At 36.7% G+C, this 16,570-nt stretch overlaps 1 protein-coding gene across 11 annotated transcripts in view; it reads right to left on the reverse strand.

Moving 5' to 3' along the window:
* QKI (QKI, KH domain containing RNA binding) overlaps positions 1 to 16,570 on the reverse strand; it is a 160,076-nt gene that overhangs the window by 9,966 nt on the left and 133,540 nt on the right. For 4 of the 11 annotated variants that reach the window (XM_055714083.1, XM_055714087.1, XM_055714088.1 and 1 more), the window contains 2 exons: positions 3,344 to 3,431; positions 675 to 947 (listed from right to left, as the gene is read on the reverse strand). In XM_055714083.1, coding sequence (XP_055570058.1) covers positions 675 to 947; positions 3,344 to 3,431 — 361 coding nt within the window. Of the gene's footprint in view, positions 1 to 663; positions 972 to 3,343; positions 3,432 to 16,570 lie in introns of all 11 variants that reach the window. The other 7 variants (XM_055714081.1, XM_055714084.1, XM_055714086.1 and 4 more) reach the window with 3 other exon arrangements.

Genomic DNA, 16,570 nt, shown 5'->3' on the forward strand with positions numbered 1-16,570 from the left:
GGTCTGAAATATTAGGAATGATGGACATTTCAATCCAATGTATATAAAAGCAGCTGTCAGTGAAGTTACTAATTTTATCATCCCTTGGTCAGAACTTTGTTTGTTTTATATTTATTCGCTGAAATTATTTTCTCCTTACAAAATTAATTACAGCTTTCTGTCACTGAGATCTATCAGTTGTGTACTAAATAAAGAGGCAAAACCCAAAATCTCCAACTGAAAAAAGACCTTTCCATTCTCTCCAGTTTTGCTACTAAAAAGGTATAGCCAAAAAGGAAGATCTCTCTTCCAAAGATTACTGGAATTTAATTTGTTAAAGACAGCACAAACAAATCTGGTATTTATGGGAGCCCAAATGACATGTAATAGATGATCACCTCTATTTAGTGGGTTTTTTTCTTGTCTATGTATCCACCACCTAGTGTCATACAAACATTAAGATTTTATTTTCAGTAATCTTATTAATATACTAAAGATACACGTTTAGTAACATAAAACATGTTTAAAATGTTTAAGAGTTACACCATTTGCACAGTTTTCCCAGGCAGTTGTGATATACCTGACATAAGATTGTTGCTTCAAATTTTTTCTTTGAGCCTCACGACCTCTAGATTGCAAATATCATAAAAGCATAAACAATATATTCTCCAGTCATCCGCATACAAAGATCTTACCTAATACACCACTAGGTTCAATAGGATACTCAAGGATTGATGTAGCTGGTGCCAGCGTGTAGGGGTATTCATATGGTGTGTAAATTAAACCAGCTTCGGGTCCAGGTGGAACTATTGCAGCGGTGGGATGAGGAGTTCCATTTGGCATGACAGCGGTTTGTATTTGTCTGATCAAAGGCATTATGGTAGGGCCAGCTGGCGTAGGAGTACGCAGGGCAGCTGGTGGGAGAACAGGCGCAGGCCCAGTAATAATCCTTGGAGCCTGGGCTGTTGCTGCAAGAGAAAAGGCAAGGGCTGCTACAGTAAGCAAAGAAATTCAGAGGAAAGTATGGAGATAGCAGTACAAAACGTGGAAAGAATGGGAAAAAAGGGGAAAAGTAGGAAAGAAGAAAAATAAAAGGAAATCATTAGTACATGCGCTGATCACACAGTGCCAAAGCACACCATTCAAATGCAAACAGCTTTCCATTTTCCAGTGTGATTAAGTATGAACATGCAAAATAAAAAAGCCATTGTAAAACAGTAAGGTAGATTTCTCAAACAGGTTACACAGCACAAAAGCTCCATTTAGACCACATATCTTCACTTATGCTATCAGGACTGCATGAGACTGAGATGCATGCAGGAGATACAAGGAAAATACTGTCATAATCAAATACAGAGTAAAAAATTTAGTGCAATTACAGAGTCCACAGATACTCAGTTATGCAGAGCTGCCATACAAGTCCACAGTTTTTATACATCTTAAAATCGTATTTAAACATATATGCAATGCCAATTTCCAGGATCACTGAAGTTAAAGGTGACCTAAAACCACAATATATCTCCTCTCCTACACTTGCATAAATAAAATAGACTCAAAAGTTATTTCGATATCAAATTCCCCAAAATAAAATACTTGCTTTGTATTAGAAGTTGACTATGGCCTTGCATAGGAAAATAGGTGCTTTTTTCCTTTGGTTTGTTTTTTTTTGTGTGTGTGTGTGTGTGCGTGGGGTGTGTGTGTTTTTTTGTTTTTTGTTTTTTTTTTTTCCAATGGTGCTAGCACTTTTCATTAAGTGAAAGCCTGTTGGCACACAAGATGAACAACTTCTTAAACATCAACACATCAGCTGGTAACAGTCAGTCTTAAAAGGTTATGGTTTATAGGTTTCTATGCACTACTGTTGATCTACATTGATTTAATTAACTTACAGGTGGTCCGAAAAGAAACATGGTGGAAGTTTTTCAGATTAGAGATTGTTGTGGTTTTTTAATTAATTTTTTAAACAAAAGTGCTCAGACTTCATGTATAATTCCAAAAAAACCTCAAACATTTTGATTTCCTTTCTTACACAGAAATAAACCAGTATGGCTTCTACATGTTCAAGTTTTCCATAAAACCAAAACAGAAACAGTGAAAACGTCTTACTATCAGAAAGTGAGTATCAGTGTGGAAATGTCTAGTCAAAAACGAGAAAAAAAATAATCGATCTTCCCATTTATACAGATACATGGGCCAATGGGAACAGATCAGACAAAGGAATTGCTCAAATTCAAATAAAGGTTTCTATGCAACAGTTTGCATAAATTTAAGTTAATCTGAGAGCTACTTTACTTAAAAATTTGTAATTAATTTTTGGACTAAAAAAATGTATATTTAAAACTGATCTAGCTTTAAATATTACAGTGTTCTTTAGGGTCAAAAGATTTACCTTTACCGTTACCATTGTAGTGGTAAAAGCCCTTGCTTTTGTCTCTTTTCAAATTAGAATAATTACATTGGTGTAAGCACTCTCAAATTGACCTAACTGCATTCCAACCCTTAAACATTCAGCACTGAAATGGTGACTGTGTGGAGAAACAAATTTGCAAATATCAGTAGGCCCTTAGTGAAAAGACTGATTTAACTGTGCTTACATTTGACATCTGCATCACAGCTACAGCAAAAATTTACTTTGGAACATTATCAGCAACTACATTTTTCAGGTGGAGAAATTATATTTGCAACTAAAGAAAATAATTTGTATGACACAAATGTATATGGTCTCATTAGTAGGTGTACATAATTAATTTTCAAGTGTAAACCTGTGCATACATGCGTTTGCAAATGCATTTTCACACAAATGTAATGGAAGAAATCATAAAAATGGCTTATTACATCACTGATCCCTGTGAACTCAGCTGTGAAATCAGTTGATGAATTGTTGGAAAAACGTAACATTGGGGGGACGCATGCAAGCAAGATGAAAGGAAGGAATATATTACAGGAAAACATATTCACAGTATCCTGAACACTTGTAACATTTTCAAATGAAACCTCTAAAAATGAAACTGAAAAGGAGTGTATTGTCCTTTATATGTATTAAGGAAAAAATGATTGTGAAATAGAAAAATCTGGCTTACGGGTTGGTATTTTTTTTTTTAAACTATGCATCTGTAAATATTTCAACCCAGACATACTGTTAGACAAAGAGGCAGAGGCTGGGGAGAACCAACAAAAAAACACCGAACTGATATAACTAATCTCCAGAAGATCTTTTGCAACAGCTGTCTACTGTTTTGTTGGGGTTTTACTGCTTTCCGTTCTCCAACACAGTTACTGCTGTACTTTGCCAAAAAGTAGCTTTAGGAATGAAAACCTGCAGACATTACTATAGCATTGACCCTCAAACTTATGATATGCTTACGTGATTTGATGTTGGCATCTCTGTAGGTGCCATTCAGAATTGCAAGCTCCATCAGCTGCATCTTTTTAAGGCTGTCTTCTCCCTCTGCCTGTGTGTGAAAAGATGGGAAGAAATCAGGCTTATTAATTCACTAGTGCACAAGATCTAAGGGACCTAGAATAAAATGCCTTCAAGTGTTAACCAAGGAAAATACTGCCTTACCATTAAAGCTTTGTCAACTTTTCCTTAAAATTAAGTGCAAGTTGCCTGCTGTCTAGCATTAAATGGTGTTAATAAATATCTTAAGAGATACCATATTTATACTTGTACCATAAATTATAAAAACAGGGTTACATGTATAGTTGTGTTTGATAGAAATTGTTTAAGGAATTTTTATTCTTAAGTTTTAGTAAATGTTTTCATGTAATCCTGAAGGGATCTTTAAAAAAAATATATTATTGGGCTAGAGGAAGAATAGACACCACAAATTTTAAGCAGCTTCAATTTATTGTAACCTGCTCCACTGCAGCTGATACTGACTACTTGGGGGGAAAGGGGGGGGGAGACGGGGACGCAGTAAATGAAAAATACACAAACTTTGAGTAGCTTTCCAAACAGGACATCAACGACTGCTGTAAGGCAGAATACTGGCACATGCAGATGTATTCCAATTGAGATACAACTACTATTTATACAGTATAAATTATTGTTGTTCTTGCTTCAATATAAATTACTTCCCTGAAGTTATCTACTCCATTGATATCCTGCAGCTTGCATAAACATTGCAGTATTCAGTAAAAAAGTTTGCTTTTCCTGTTACTAACAAAAATATTTCTGATTAGTACGATTTAATTTTAAGACCAGACATTTTCTGATCTGTCTTTCCAGAAATGCTACCATTTCTGCTAGATAGGACATAAACTAAAGAAAACAAAGATGACGATACAGGAAACCCAAGACAAATGGTCAGCGTCTACTTTAAAGTTAAGTTACCATCTTGCTTCTTGCATTGAATGCTACTGCTGACATTCTCAGTCAGATGGAAAAGAGGGCAGCTTCAGTGTCAGCTGCATCGCATTCCTCCTTTGCTAAACACGAGTTCTTATACTTCTACTTATCTTGTCTATTCACATAATATTTTCCAGATATTTGGAACAGCATCTTCCAAGTTAATGGGAACCTGGATAATAACATACTGTGCCATCCACTCTGAAAATCTTAAAGTCTGATTTCAGAGTTGTTCACCTGTCTTAAAATACAACTCCTACAGATGATTTGAACTAGAGCTTCCAGGAGCACGAGTGATTACAAAAAAAACCAGAATTAAAATACACAAAGAATAGCAATCACCACCAATAACAACAACAAAAAGATCTATTAAATAACTGTGCGTCCACTCCAGCACAGCACCGGTGAAACATCGTCTCAAACTAGTTAAGAGTTAATAGGATTATCTACATGCAGTGTCCCAAATATACAGGAAAATGTATATTTTTTCAGGCTAGTTTGCAGCAAAATATTATTATACATACTTTACTCCCAAATGACGGAGAAGTAATTTACTAAATGACATGACAAAAAAAGTTTTTAAATTGTATCTAAGCAAATACAGTATTTAGTGTAAGGCATGCTCAAGGACCACCACCCCCTTGCAATGAACACTAACACATCTGATTTTTATCAACAACTGAAAATTAACATGGTAAAACAGGTCAACAATACGTTACTTTCAGATGTCAGAAATGGAAGTCCTAACTGTAACACTGAGGACTTGCATAAATACAAAGATTACACACAGTAACAATTTCTGTTGTTGTTAAAAGTTCAGAATATATGGAAAGTTAGACATTTTCTTTGTATATTAAATACTATGTGACAGATGAAGCTAACACTAATATTGAAAAATTAAATACACATTCAATTATCATTTTAACTACAAATCAATTGTATAGTTAAGTACTGTACTATCCAGAAACATCGGACTCCAGTCATTAAAATGAGACCCTCTGGAATACAAAATGTACCGAATATAGCATGCTTAATATGACAGACCTAATATTTACATGCAAAGGATTTTTTTTGTTTGTTTTTAGAAACTAATTCCTTTGCATCTTTGCTTTATATTACCTAGAAAATCATGACGCAATAAAACCAATTCCAAATCTATCTATCTGCCTATCTCACAAATTCTTGCAATCCTGGATACACCTTATCTAATTTATTTTATCAATAAAGATTTTAACACATTGATTCCTCTTTTCTCCTCCCTCCGCAATGGTTATACTTTTTGGCTTTTTGCTTGGGTTCCTTTAACTGAAAGCATGTAACAAAAAAACCTCCTCACAATGTCAGCTGCATCTCCCATATAGTTCCATCAATGTTACTAAAATTGCTCACTTCCTCCAAATAAGAGTTCAGGTGATTGATCTGACACCATTAATGAGTCTCAGAAAATGCTGAATCTTACATTCCACTTGCTAAGATAATTTTAGTAACTCTAATCCCAGATTTTGCACCACAGTGAATATTTCCCCAATGTAACTATTTATAGGATAATAATTTTATGACAGAAAACATTTTTCCCTTCTGACATCGCCAGAAGGAGTTATAACAACTTACAAGCAATAAAAGACAAAATAATCATTCTTACTTTGGATCTTTAACATTTTCCTATAGGTCACTATGCTTCCTATGAGAAAAGATGTTGCAATTATCTAGGTTTTACAAAGCCTGTTTACAAAAATAGTAATGGACTTCAGCATACAAAGCAGACAAAGTCCTTTTATTTCTGAGATTTACTTCTCTGGAGTATTGCTTAGCAGTTGATAAACTTCTGCTCTTTTAAACAGACTCCAAAACATAGATTTATTAAATTAAACTTAACATTAATAAACTAAACGTTCCATCTTTTCCTTGAAGACTGTATCGTGATAATTCAGAGATGTAACGTGGACTTGCATTACTAGACAATAATACTGGTTTTCAACCTCTGGTGTTTTGTTTTTCAAAGCATTTATTAGAGAAGGAGAAAAAACCCCAACCCAAACAAAAACAAAACCACCCCACTTTAAAAACATCTTCAAAGCTGACCACAAGGACAGCATTCCGACTCCTCCCAGAAGATGGCACTGTTTATTATACAATGCTACCCCCTCAAGACGTGGGTGCTCAGCACTTGGCACCACCCTACTAGGACTGCTCAAAATCCTGCTATCCCCTCACAGCCCTAAACTTGCAACAGTCACTTGCCAACCTCTCTTCAAGGCGTAAGTCACAGAAGTGGCCAGGACCCTTTCAGATATGCTGTCACGTCCTTCATTCTCTGGTATCAAGCTCTCCACTTCAACATCATTCACCAACAGCCAACCCCCTCAAACTTCCAAGACCTGGGATAGAGCAATGGCCACGTGGTTTTGTCTGCCCTATCCTCTCTATTCGTTGCTGACAGATGATCAAATGAGGCACACCACACTATCTATCTTAGCTCCAGGCATTTCTGCAGGCACTCTCTGTTAAAGCAAAGAGAGGTTGCATCAGGGATACAAAGGCAATCTCTAAAGGGACAGTACATTACCTGTACAATAGCTACAACAAAGCTCAGTCATTTGTACCAAAAAGAAGCTACTTTGAGCAAACATCAATAAGGTCACTTAAAGCCAGATTTGCATTACTGAGTTGAAGCTCAAGTGATTGACTCAAACGTCTCATCCTCTTAAATCTCCAGTGCTTTCCTTCTATTTCTCATGTACAATGTAACATGCAGATTAAGAACCTTAAATGGTATCTTGAAGTGTAACTCTTTAAATGTAAGCACTTGCAACTGCTCAGTGAATACAAATACTGTAAGAGATGCAAGCAGTAAATCCTAACAAAGCCAGCTGTGCAGAGACAACAGTGGTTACTGTTTTCTGAACACAGGTCCAGTACTTCTCACAGTGGCTCGGCTCTACTTGGGCTAGCAACAAAAAGACCTGGAGGAGACCAAATGCCAGGGCCCACGATCATTTCAAGTGACTTGTTTTCTAATCTTTATCAGAGTAGGATTAATAGTCACAAGGTTCAAATGCTAGCAACAACTACAAGCCACCTACATGAAGTCTCTGGGGAAGCACTTCCCAAAATAAAACAATTTCAAATGTAATACACAACGCTGACCATACTGATGCCTAGTTAAAACCAGAGTTCTGTCTCCTACATTGGGCAATACTGTCTGTTTAAAAAAAATGAGGAATCCAAGTTATGTAATAAACTGCGATTACTAAGAGCTTGCTTCATGTCATAAAATAGGGAGCTCAGATAAAGCACTCCATTTAATTTTTTTAATGACTTCTTTTCATTATCAACATCCAAGCTATACTTCAACCTCAGATACCCCAAGGTCCTCAGAGAATTCTTTTGTTTAACTAATGCTTCTGAAACTATTATTAGGCACTTAAATGCCTCAGATTCTCACATGCATACAGCGAACCCTTAAGAGTCTCATACAGTTTAACTTCTTACTTACACACAAAACATACACATGCTAGATATGGTATCAAGGTGGAAGACAGACTCCAAATGGAAGCACATTCACTGTGCTATGACAATGAAGGGCTTCAGAAGATGACAACAAACTTAGAGGTGACAGGTAGACCGTTAGATTGAGAACAGTCAGCTCTGAGAAACCTAACATATTACAGTACAGAAAGAAAGGAAGATACTACCTTAAAAGAGAACAAGGATCATGTAGCAATGCTTTACTACAGAGCAGAGATCCACCAGGTAGCACCCAGAGGAGCCCATCAGTGCCCGTACTGCCCTGCCATACTGCTGCCGGACCCAGACTGACCCAACACAGAAGGTGACTGCAGGTGAGTTAATTCACAAACCGAACAATCCACTTGCTCAGTATGAGAGCAGGGATACCTTATCCTGACAGAGCTCCTTGAGCCTCACAGTCTTACCTGGCTAAGTCTCAGAATGTACTCTGATTCTTATTATTACCAACATCGGCAGGGAAAGTTTTCAGCATTTCTGTACAAACATATATACTTTCTCCATATAATGCTCATTTGCCTTTTGGAATAACTGCTTTGGAAAATCTAGCAAATATACTTTTTCCCCCCCTACATTCATAATAATATAAATATGTTTATTTAGGTGATGTTAGTGACTTTCATTGACAGTCTAGCTTCCAAATGTCATGCATTTTGGATGGTATTTTTGCAATCCTGTCACACATCCCTGCACTTCAGCTAAATTCTCATGAACTGAACTGAGCCCAACCCCAGCAAAGGCTGCAGACCGTTTTATCTTGCACCAAACGCAGCCAAGTCTGGCTTTGGCTGAGGGAGCAGTCCTTATAAGCTGTTCCATGGCTATCCTTTCAAGATCAGAGCAGGAGCAGCAAGTGAGAAGAGGAAACGATGAAGCAAAATGATGGATAAACCAAAAGCGAATGCAGAGGCCGAGAATCAGTCTTGAGCTTCCCCAGCCAACTGCAGCAGGCCTGTCCCACCAGGCTCATGCAAACAACGACCAGGGAGCACCAAAGAGCAGTACTCGCCCTCCAAACACCTCAGCAGTTTATGTAAACTGCCTTCCTGCCCGCCCCACACCACCTCTGGCTAAACAGCAATACTCAACAGCAGCTTCTGTACCTTTCCTGGCACCCTTGGAGAGATCTCTTCCAGACATCATGTTTTGTCCAAGTCTGGATGCTTTTTGCCACATATACTTCAGGTAGATATTTTTTCCAGTAACACATTATTTTTCTACTAACTCGGTAAGGCATTAAATAATTTTACACGCACTCAGGGCAGAGAACTTGGCAATTATGGAAGAACACTATACTAATGAACAAGAATAGATACTTAAAACATTTCCTCAAATAAAGTAATTTAAAATTGCCACAATAAATGTAACTTTTCTACCACCATACCTCTGGAAATACACACATTAAATAAAAATACTTTATTTTTTAAACCATGTGTCTGCATAAGCCACCTGCAGTTTATTAATTTAATGCGAATTTTGGTAAAACACAACAGCACCACTGAAATATTTTACTGCTACTGATCTTATCCTTCTTATTCAGAAGTCACTGCTGACCCTTAGGGTTCTGTCACCCTGCCTTCCTACAGTGCCCAGTTGCTATATAGCTGCCCAGCTGCAGCTTGGAGGCTTGTGCCGAGACACTCGTTGGACTCTCAGGGCTCTAGAATGCTTTTATCTCCCTGACAAAGAAAAATGTTCCACTGCAATTCACTCGTAGATGAGTAAGTATTCCTAACATACCATGCAGCAGTCAAACAGCCTTTACACATGAATGTCTCCATTCAGGGACAAAACCCTTCCATTCATAATTTATAAACAAAAAGCCTCACAAACAATATACTACAAATTCCTAAGACATACACGTATCAAACCAAAAAATGCATCTCAGACATCAATATATTGTAAAATGTATTATAAAACATCATAGGCTAAAGCACACTGGCATTCTTAAAGCTAATATAAATAATGCTTAAAATCTATTCTGTTTGGAAAGTCTTTTTTTCATATTTAAGTCATTAAAAGACTGAAGTATCTATGGCAATGAAATCCTAGGGAAGATGACAGGTAAGCAGATGTAGAGCACAAAGAAAAGAGCTTTTTGAAAGAATCTGAATGTGAGTACCTAAACTATTAATCAATTGTGTACTGCAAGACATCAGATTTCACTTTTGTAAGGGCTTTTACTTCTGGTAAGCTACTCCATTACTCAGTGCTAAGGGAAACATCTCATCATCCCCTCCCCTCAAAAAACTTCAGAAAGACCAGAAAGACTTCCAAGTTTCCCTTGCCCAGAATATAAACATTGACAGTTAGAGGTTATTGGTAAACATGTTACTTAAGACTTTCTCATCCTTGATTATACATTTCGGATGGTGATGGAGCATAAAGCCTACACAACGTAGCTTTGTTCATACAGCGGAGAATTTGCTAAAGAAGTCTCTTTTGGCATAATTCGACAGCTATTCTTACATCAGAGGAAGCTTTTCCAAATACTTTTTGAGACAAAGTAAGATAAATCACTACTTTAAGACCAGCCATATTTCTTAGAGCCCTGTATGCCATCAACAATACTGTGGCATTGAATAGGTGGCAAGCTATAGCTCAGTTATTTCTCTATTTCCTTTCCAACACCGATGCACACTGCTATGTCTATGAGGACAGGCAAAGATAAATTAGCATCATTATTTCTTCTGGGCAACACAGCCTGCTTATCTTCTTCAAAGCAAGCTCTCAGTTCAAATGATATGCAAAGACGACTGTGCTGTTTCACTTGACAAATTCATTGGTCATAATGTTAAAGATACACTGGGGGGAAAAGGCAGCATATCTTTTTACACTTCCCATCATCTTATCTGACATATCCCTGTTTAATCATGATACTTGGCTTACCAGTAATATTTTTGAGAGTCCTTATGCCCTCCCTCCCCCACTTTCCATTTCTGCAAGAAGAAAATACAGATAAGGTACAGAAATTCAGCATGAAGCACATTTTAAGCCAGACCGAAATACAGCACCAGTGGAACTTAAGGGTTTGCTTCACCATGTACCCTCTGGGTACCAGTTGTTAACGGGGGGCTGGGTGCGTGTGTCACCAGTAGCATTCTGCTTGATGTTTATGAATTTTTGTATTTGTCCCAATATTTCTTTAGGACAGATACAATGGGCTTGTATTTAAATCACAAGGTTTTGGGCTTTCAAGGAAATAAGGTCCCCTCTTTCCTTCACACCTCAGCTTTTTAATGCTGTTAATAAAATCAGCGACAAGAGTCTTTCTATACACCATACGGAACAGTTTCAGCAATTTATAAAGCTCCAGAACAGGAATGTATCTTTCATGACATATATATACACCAAACCCCCCAAAATCCTAAAAGAAACCCATATTTATACAGTACCTTCTAAAATATGTTCAAGAAGACAGAATGATGCTGGAAGCCATTAAGATTTCTTTATTAGTATAGACACTTGCTAACATTTGTATTGAGATTCAAATGAAATAGCTATCAATAATGCAATCTAAAGCATTAGATTTTAGAAATGTGCGAGCCCAGTCAAAAAAAAACTTTCAGAGCTAAACACTTTATTTTTGGTATTTCTGATTTTGGAATGCTAGACATTCAAAACTCCTCCTCACTGGTTGCTTTGATTTTGAAAGCAGGAGCTAAACCATAAGGACACTGAATGAAGCACAATGAACCACAAGCACACTACCAGGCAAGCCTCTAGTACAAAATTCCCACATACAGCTCTACCAGCAACATCTTGAGTACCGTGAACACATCCCAGGAATCTGAACAGAGCAGACATCAAACATGACCTATGTTATACAGGTCTTTATTCCAGCTGTAGCCTTTTGAACAGACTGAACAGTGCCAAATGAGACTGTGTCAACAGACTCCACTTTTATCAAGACAAATGCTTTAACCCACCCTGAGTTTTACATAAATTATAAAAATAATATAACTGATGCTACACAACTACCTATGATTAAGTTATTAGAAATATAACAATGGAATGATGAATTAAAATACTTGCAGGTAATCTGGCCTGGCTTGTAACATTTACTTCTCCTCTGTCACCCAAGGAGGTTTCTATTCAAAGTTTGAGTTTATACACTCTGAATAGCTGTAAATTTCTCTTAGGTGCAAAGACACTGAAAGCTATCAGAGGCATTATGAACACAATCCCCATTAAGGGGCTTCTAAACTAGTATTTTGTGGAAGACTCTAGAGATTCCTGTGCCAGCTAATTTTGTTTACAGCTATGAAAATGTTTTAGTACATAAACAAAGCCTTTCATTCTCAAAATGGTACCGAAATATTACCCCATGTTTTCAAATGGAAAACACGTCCATTGTGGTTTTAATCTGTTTCAACCCAGGAATAACAAAAATTGTAAGAAAAATGACATTTCATATAAAATTTAGCAATGTAGAAAGAACGTGAGAACAACTTTAAAGCAACAAAAGAAAACTAACTGCCAGTGACGAGGAGTACAAAGACTGTTGCTGTGAATTAGTACACATCTTTCAAGTGTACCTTCTCTTACGTGTCTCATTAAATACAGGATTCAGGGGGCTGCAGACTATCACATTGAAATTCAAGTTGTGGTAGTAACTTTTAAGACATTTTTATCTTCAGCTTGACATGTCCTGAAAAGGTAATACTAACTAATTAAAATAAATCAATGTATTACAGAGTAAAACCATGAAGGTTTAGCATTACCCAATTATAAAATGTTAGTACTCAGGGAGTTGTGGTCTTCCAATAGCTTCTTAGACTGTCACGCTTACTGCTGTAGTCACATTTTCAACAAGAATCATGACAACTGAATGTGATTAAAAGATTTGTTTCTGCATTTCACCTACATTCTCTTTGTAAAACTTGCATAAATTGTTTTAATTTCAAAAGAAGGCAGTTTTGTTGACACTATTTTTCTACACACACAACCCCCAAGGTGGAGTCATCTAAGGACCGCTTAATATCGAACTCTGTGTAAAGCTACCATCCAGAGAAATAACAATTTTATTTTAATGTAAGATGCCCAAGAATTCAACTGACCTAAGTTTTGACTTTCTAGTCCAACTGAGGAAACACAACATTGAAAGTTTAAAGGACCTATGGACGTATATACTTTCACTAATTCTCAACAGCTGCTAAAAAGTGAAAGTACCAAAAAGCTCACAATTACTTCCAGCTGCTTATAAGTATATAAGCAACACACAACTCTGCTGAATACAGTATCACATATATGTCTTACATGCATTTTACTGGTACTCTAATACAACTGTTGGTGTTTAAAAATCCAAGTTAACTCCTTCATAAACACCGCAGATGCCTCTCCTGTTGTTCTTGAACTCTCAGAGCTGATGAAGTCCAGGAGGAGGGGGTGGTAGTATTCAACTGGCTAGTCTCCCCTCTTGTACAGCCGGCTAAAACTCGCTTTCACACAGCTTAAAAATACAGAGAAGTGAAAAAAAGAATTGTGTGCACTCTCTTTAGGGGACAAATATGTCAATCATATGACCTTCCGTTTGAAGGCTCAAGCTGCTCAAGGCAGCGTGTTGCTAGGGAGAAGGCTTTCTTTTCTATTTATTGAGCTTTCTTTTCAGCTTTCAGAGACCAGCCAATGCTTATTTCCAGAGACAGGAGCAAGAACCCAGCGCTGCCTGGTGGAGGCTGGCACAAAGGGCCTTTGAGCAGCGCCTCTTCCCCAGGGAGCCGCACTGCTGGGCACACCTGACCCACCAACCATGCTCCCTTATGCACAAAGAGCTGTAACCTGTGGCCACACCTCGCAGGCCAGTAACCCTTCCTGCCCCAAGAATGAAAGGCAAGCAATTCTTGCTGTTGAAAGCTGCTATTAAGAGCATGTGCTGCCAAGGAGCTGCCATGTGTGTGTATTGTGAGTCATCCATCAGGTAAGAGCATCAGCTATTAAAGCACTCATTTCATGGTAAACTGATAAAAGAAGATTTGGACTCCAGCTAGCCCAGAACATTTGTTTATTCATGCTGTCGCATGAGAGTTAAAGGAAGGCATGAAAGTTTCTTCTATCATTTTGTATCATTATTTCTACATAACATAAATTCAGCATTAAAAATTTTAAAAGCCTTATAAGGCCAAATCTCATAAATGTCAGAAGTCTTTTGGCTAAAAGTACTACAGAAAAATACACATGCAACAGATCTTCATTTTATAATCAATTTCTTTGATCTTAGCAACTTTAGTTACAAAAGATTAGTGGATTCTTAGTAAATCATTAAAAATCATGCAACATATTTCAGTTTCTTGTAACTACTCCAGAATAGCAGAATTGATAATAATTTGACTTCTTTTTTTAATGCAGTCACATAATTTTCCACTGTAATCATCCTGATTAGTTATTCATTATAGTTCGGGGGAGGGGGGGGGGGGGGGGTTGTGGGGGGGGAAACTTGAAGCTGGAGTAAGACCCATGGGTTGTTAAGGAAAATTAAACCAGCTTCTTGTTTCAAGAAGTTTCAGTTCTTTGGCTTTGGGAATTTATCACATGCTTAAAGGTCAGTATTTTAAATCCAGATTTTGCATAATGTAGTATAGCACAGAAGAAGGTTCTTATTATATTCAACTTTGTATATGAAATCTTTTTCTGCTGGATGTTTTATGGGCAAATTATAAATCCTTAATATTAAAATCAGGAGACATTAACAGTAATAATAAATTAATTTTGAAAATATTGCTAGTGTTTTAAGAAACCCCCAAACCTTACATTCTGAAAAAAGGTTACTCAATTGCAATAAAAATACCTCTCCATTATTTACCAATTTCCACAAGAAATATGTATTTCAGCAACTTACTTATATAGGAAAGTTTCTCTAACTGTACTAAAACTGTTGTTTTTTAATTAAAAACAAATCAAAACAAACAAAACCTCCACAAAACCAAAAAATCCAACACAACAAAACAACAGTTTCCATTAAAAGTGTTTTCTGGAGTCTGGGGTAAAACCTACACTTTTTTTTTTTTTTTGCTGCCTAAAACTATTCAGATGCCTTGCACAAGTAACAAAATCTACCATTTTTATGTGGGCCATGTTTCAGAACTGTATCTCTCACAAGCAATTGTAGGTAATGGCAGTTCACATACAGAAAAGCCTGCAGTACAACATTATATATAGTCCTCTACCCAGAAGGGACTGGGATGATCACGAGGTATCTCAGTATCAATGAGACACTCCCCTAAATAAAGGACTGGTTAACCTACTGGAATGTCTCTAAAGAAGTTACTGACCAGAATTTTTTCACCTCTTCTTTCCTAAAATGCTGTGTTACCAGAATTACTAATTAGTATGTTTTCTATATAATAATTAAATGAACCTACAAGATAAAACAACTAAGTTCTTTAAGTCTAATTTTCTGTCCTAGAGTGAGAGAAGTACGTATCAGGCCTATCTTAAATAATTAATTTCCCTATCCTTCCCTGCTGCTCTACACACTAATTTGAAAATCTGCCTCCTCAGCAGAAAAACAGACACGACACTTAAGCAGCCATTTAGCAGGACTCACAGTATAAATTTGATCAAATTTCACTGCAAGTTAAAAACTATACTGGGGCAGAAATAATCAAGATTTCTGTGCTTCTATTTGTTGCTGATCTTTGCATATTCTGTAGTATTGTATCTGAACAGCTTGGCTACAGACTCAGGATCAGATATTACACCAAAACTTCATTTAACCATTTTCCTTTTTCCTTTTCTAAGCAGCTGAGTAGCTAAACTCTGGCTGAAACAAACCACAGTAACTGAGACACCCTGGATCAACGCTGTCATACCGTGCTCTGGAAACTGTTCTTGATAGGATAATCCTACAATACTTCTACACAGGATCTCCCCTGTAGCCTTCCAACAAACCTTAAGTGCCAAATGCATGTTGTATCAACTTTGCGGAGAATAAGTTTGTTAACATCAAAAAAGAAACCCACCTTAGTAACACCAAACTGTTCAAGGGATTACTAACTTTCTTGCTATGCATTCACTACCAGCGCCTTGCCCATTGCTCTCAGTTCATATTGTACTGAGAACTGCATACTGATACGCAATTTTCACCTGTTTTCAGAATAATCCTTGAGTCCTTGTTACACAAGTGAAACACTCCCATTTTCCCATTTCTAGATTTCATTATTGTTTCCCAGATCTCTCCATATAAATCTGTTTAAATACTGTTCAAACACTCTGGTTCTCTAAACACTTATTATTCTAATCCAATCATTAGGAGAAACCAACTCTTCCCATTTAGATACTTGAAATATATACAATTAAACTGTCTTTCAGAGACTGTAGAATTATAATTTTATATTCCAGTAGACGAGGTGCATATGCATAAGCAAAAGTAGCTTAAAAAACATTTTCTACAAGATAAATCACCTTAGTCTCTCTTAATCTCTTGAACTCAAGAATCTCATGAATATTTCAAAATAATACCTGAATTCACATATTCTCTACCTTTACGGATTATATACTTACAGGTAGTATTTTGCATTAAAAATCTCCTTTAATGATTTTAAAAATTACATGTAGAAATAACAATAATAAAAAAATCCCAACCTAAAAAAAAACCACCACAAAAACCCAGAAGTACCATTAAAGCTTTCAGTTGCAAGATGTGGCTGAAAAATTAAGAAGCAACCCTAAAAAGGAATGCACATTTTTGGACACTATCTGCTAGTAACTGAA

This window comes from Falco cherrug, chromosome 6, assembly GCF_023634085.1.
Source record: "Falco cherrug isolate bFalChe1 chromosome 6, bFalChe1.pri, whole genome shotgun sequence".
In the NCBI taxonomy this organism is placed as follows: domain Eukaryota; kingdom Metazoa; phylum Chordata; class Aves; order Falconiformes; family Falconidae; genus Falco; species Falco cherrug.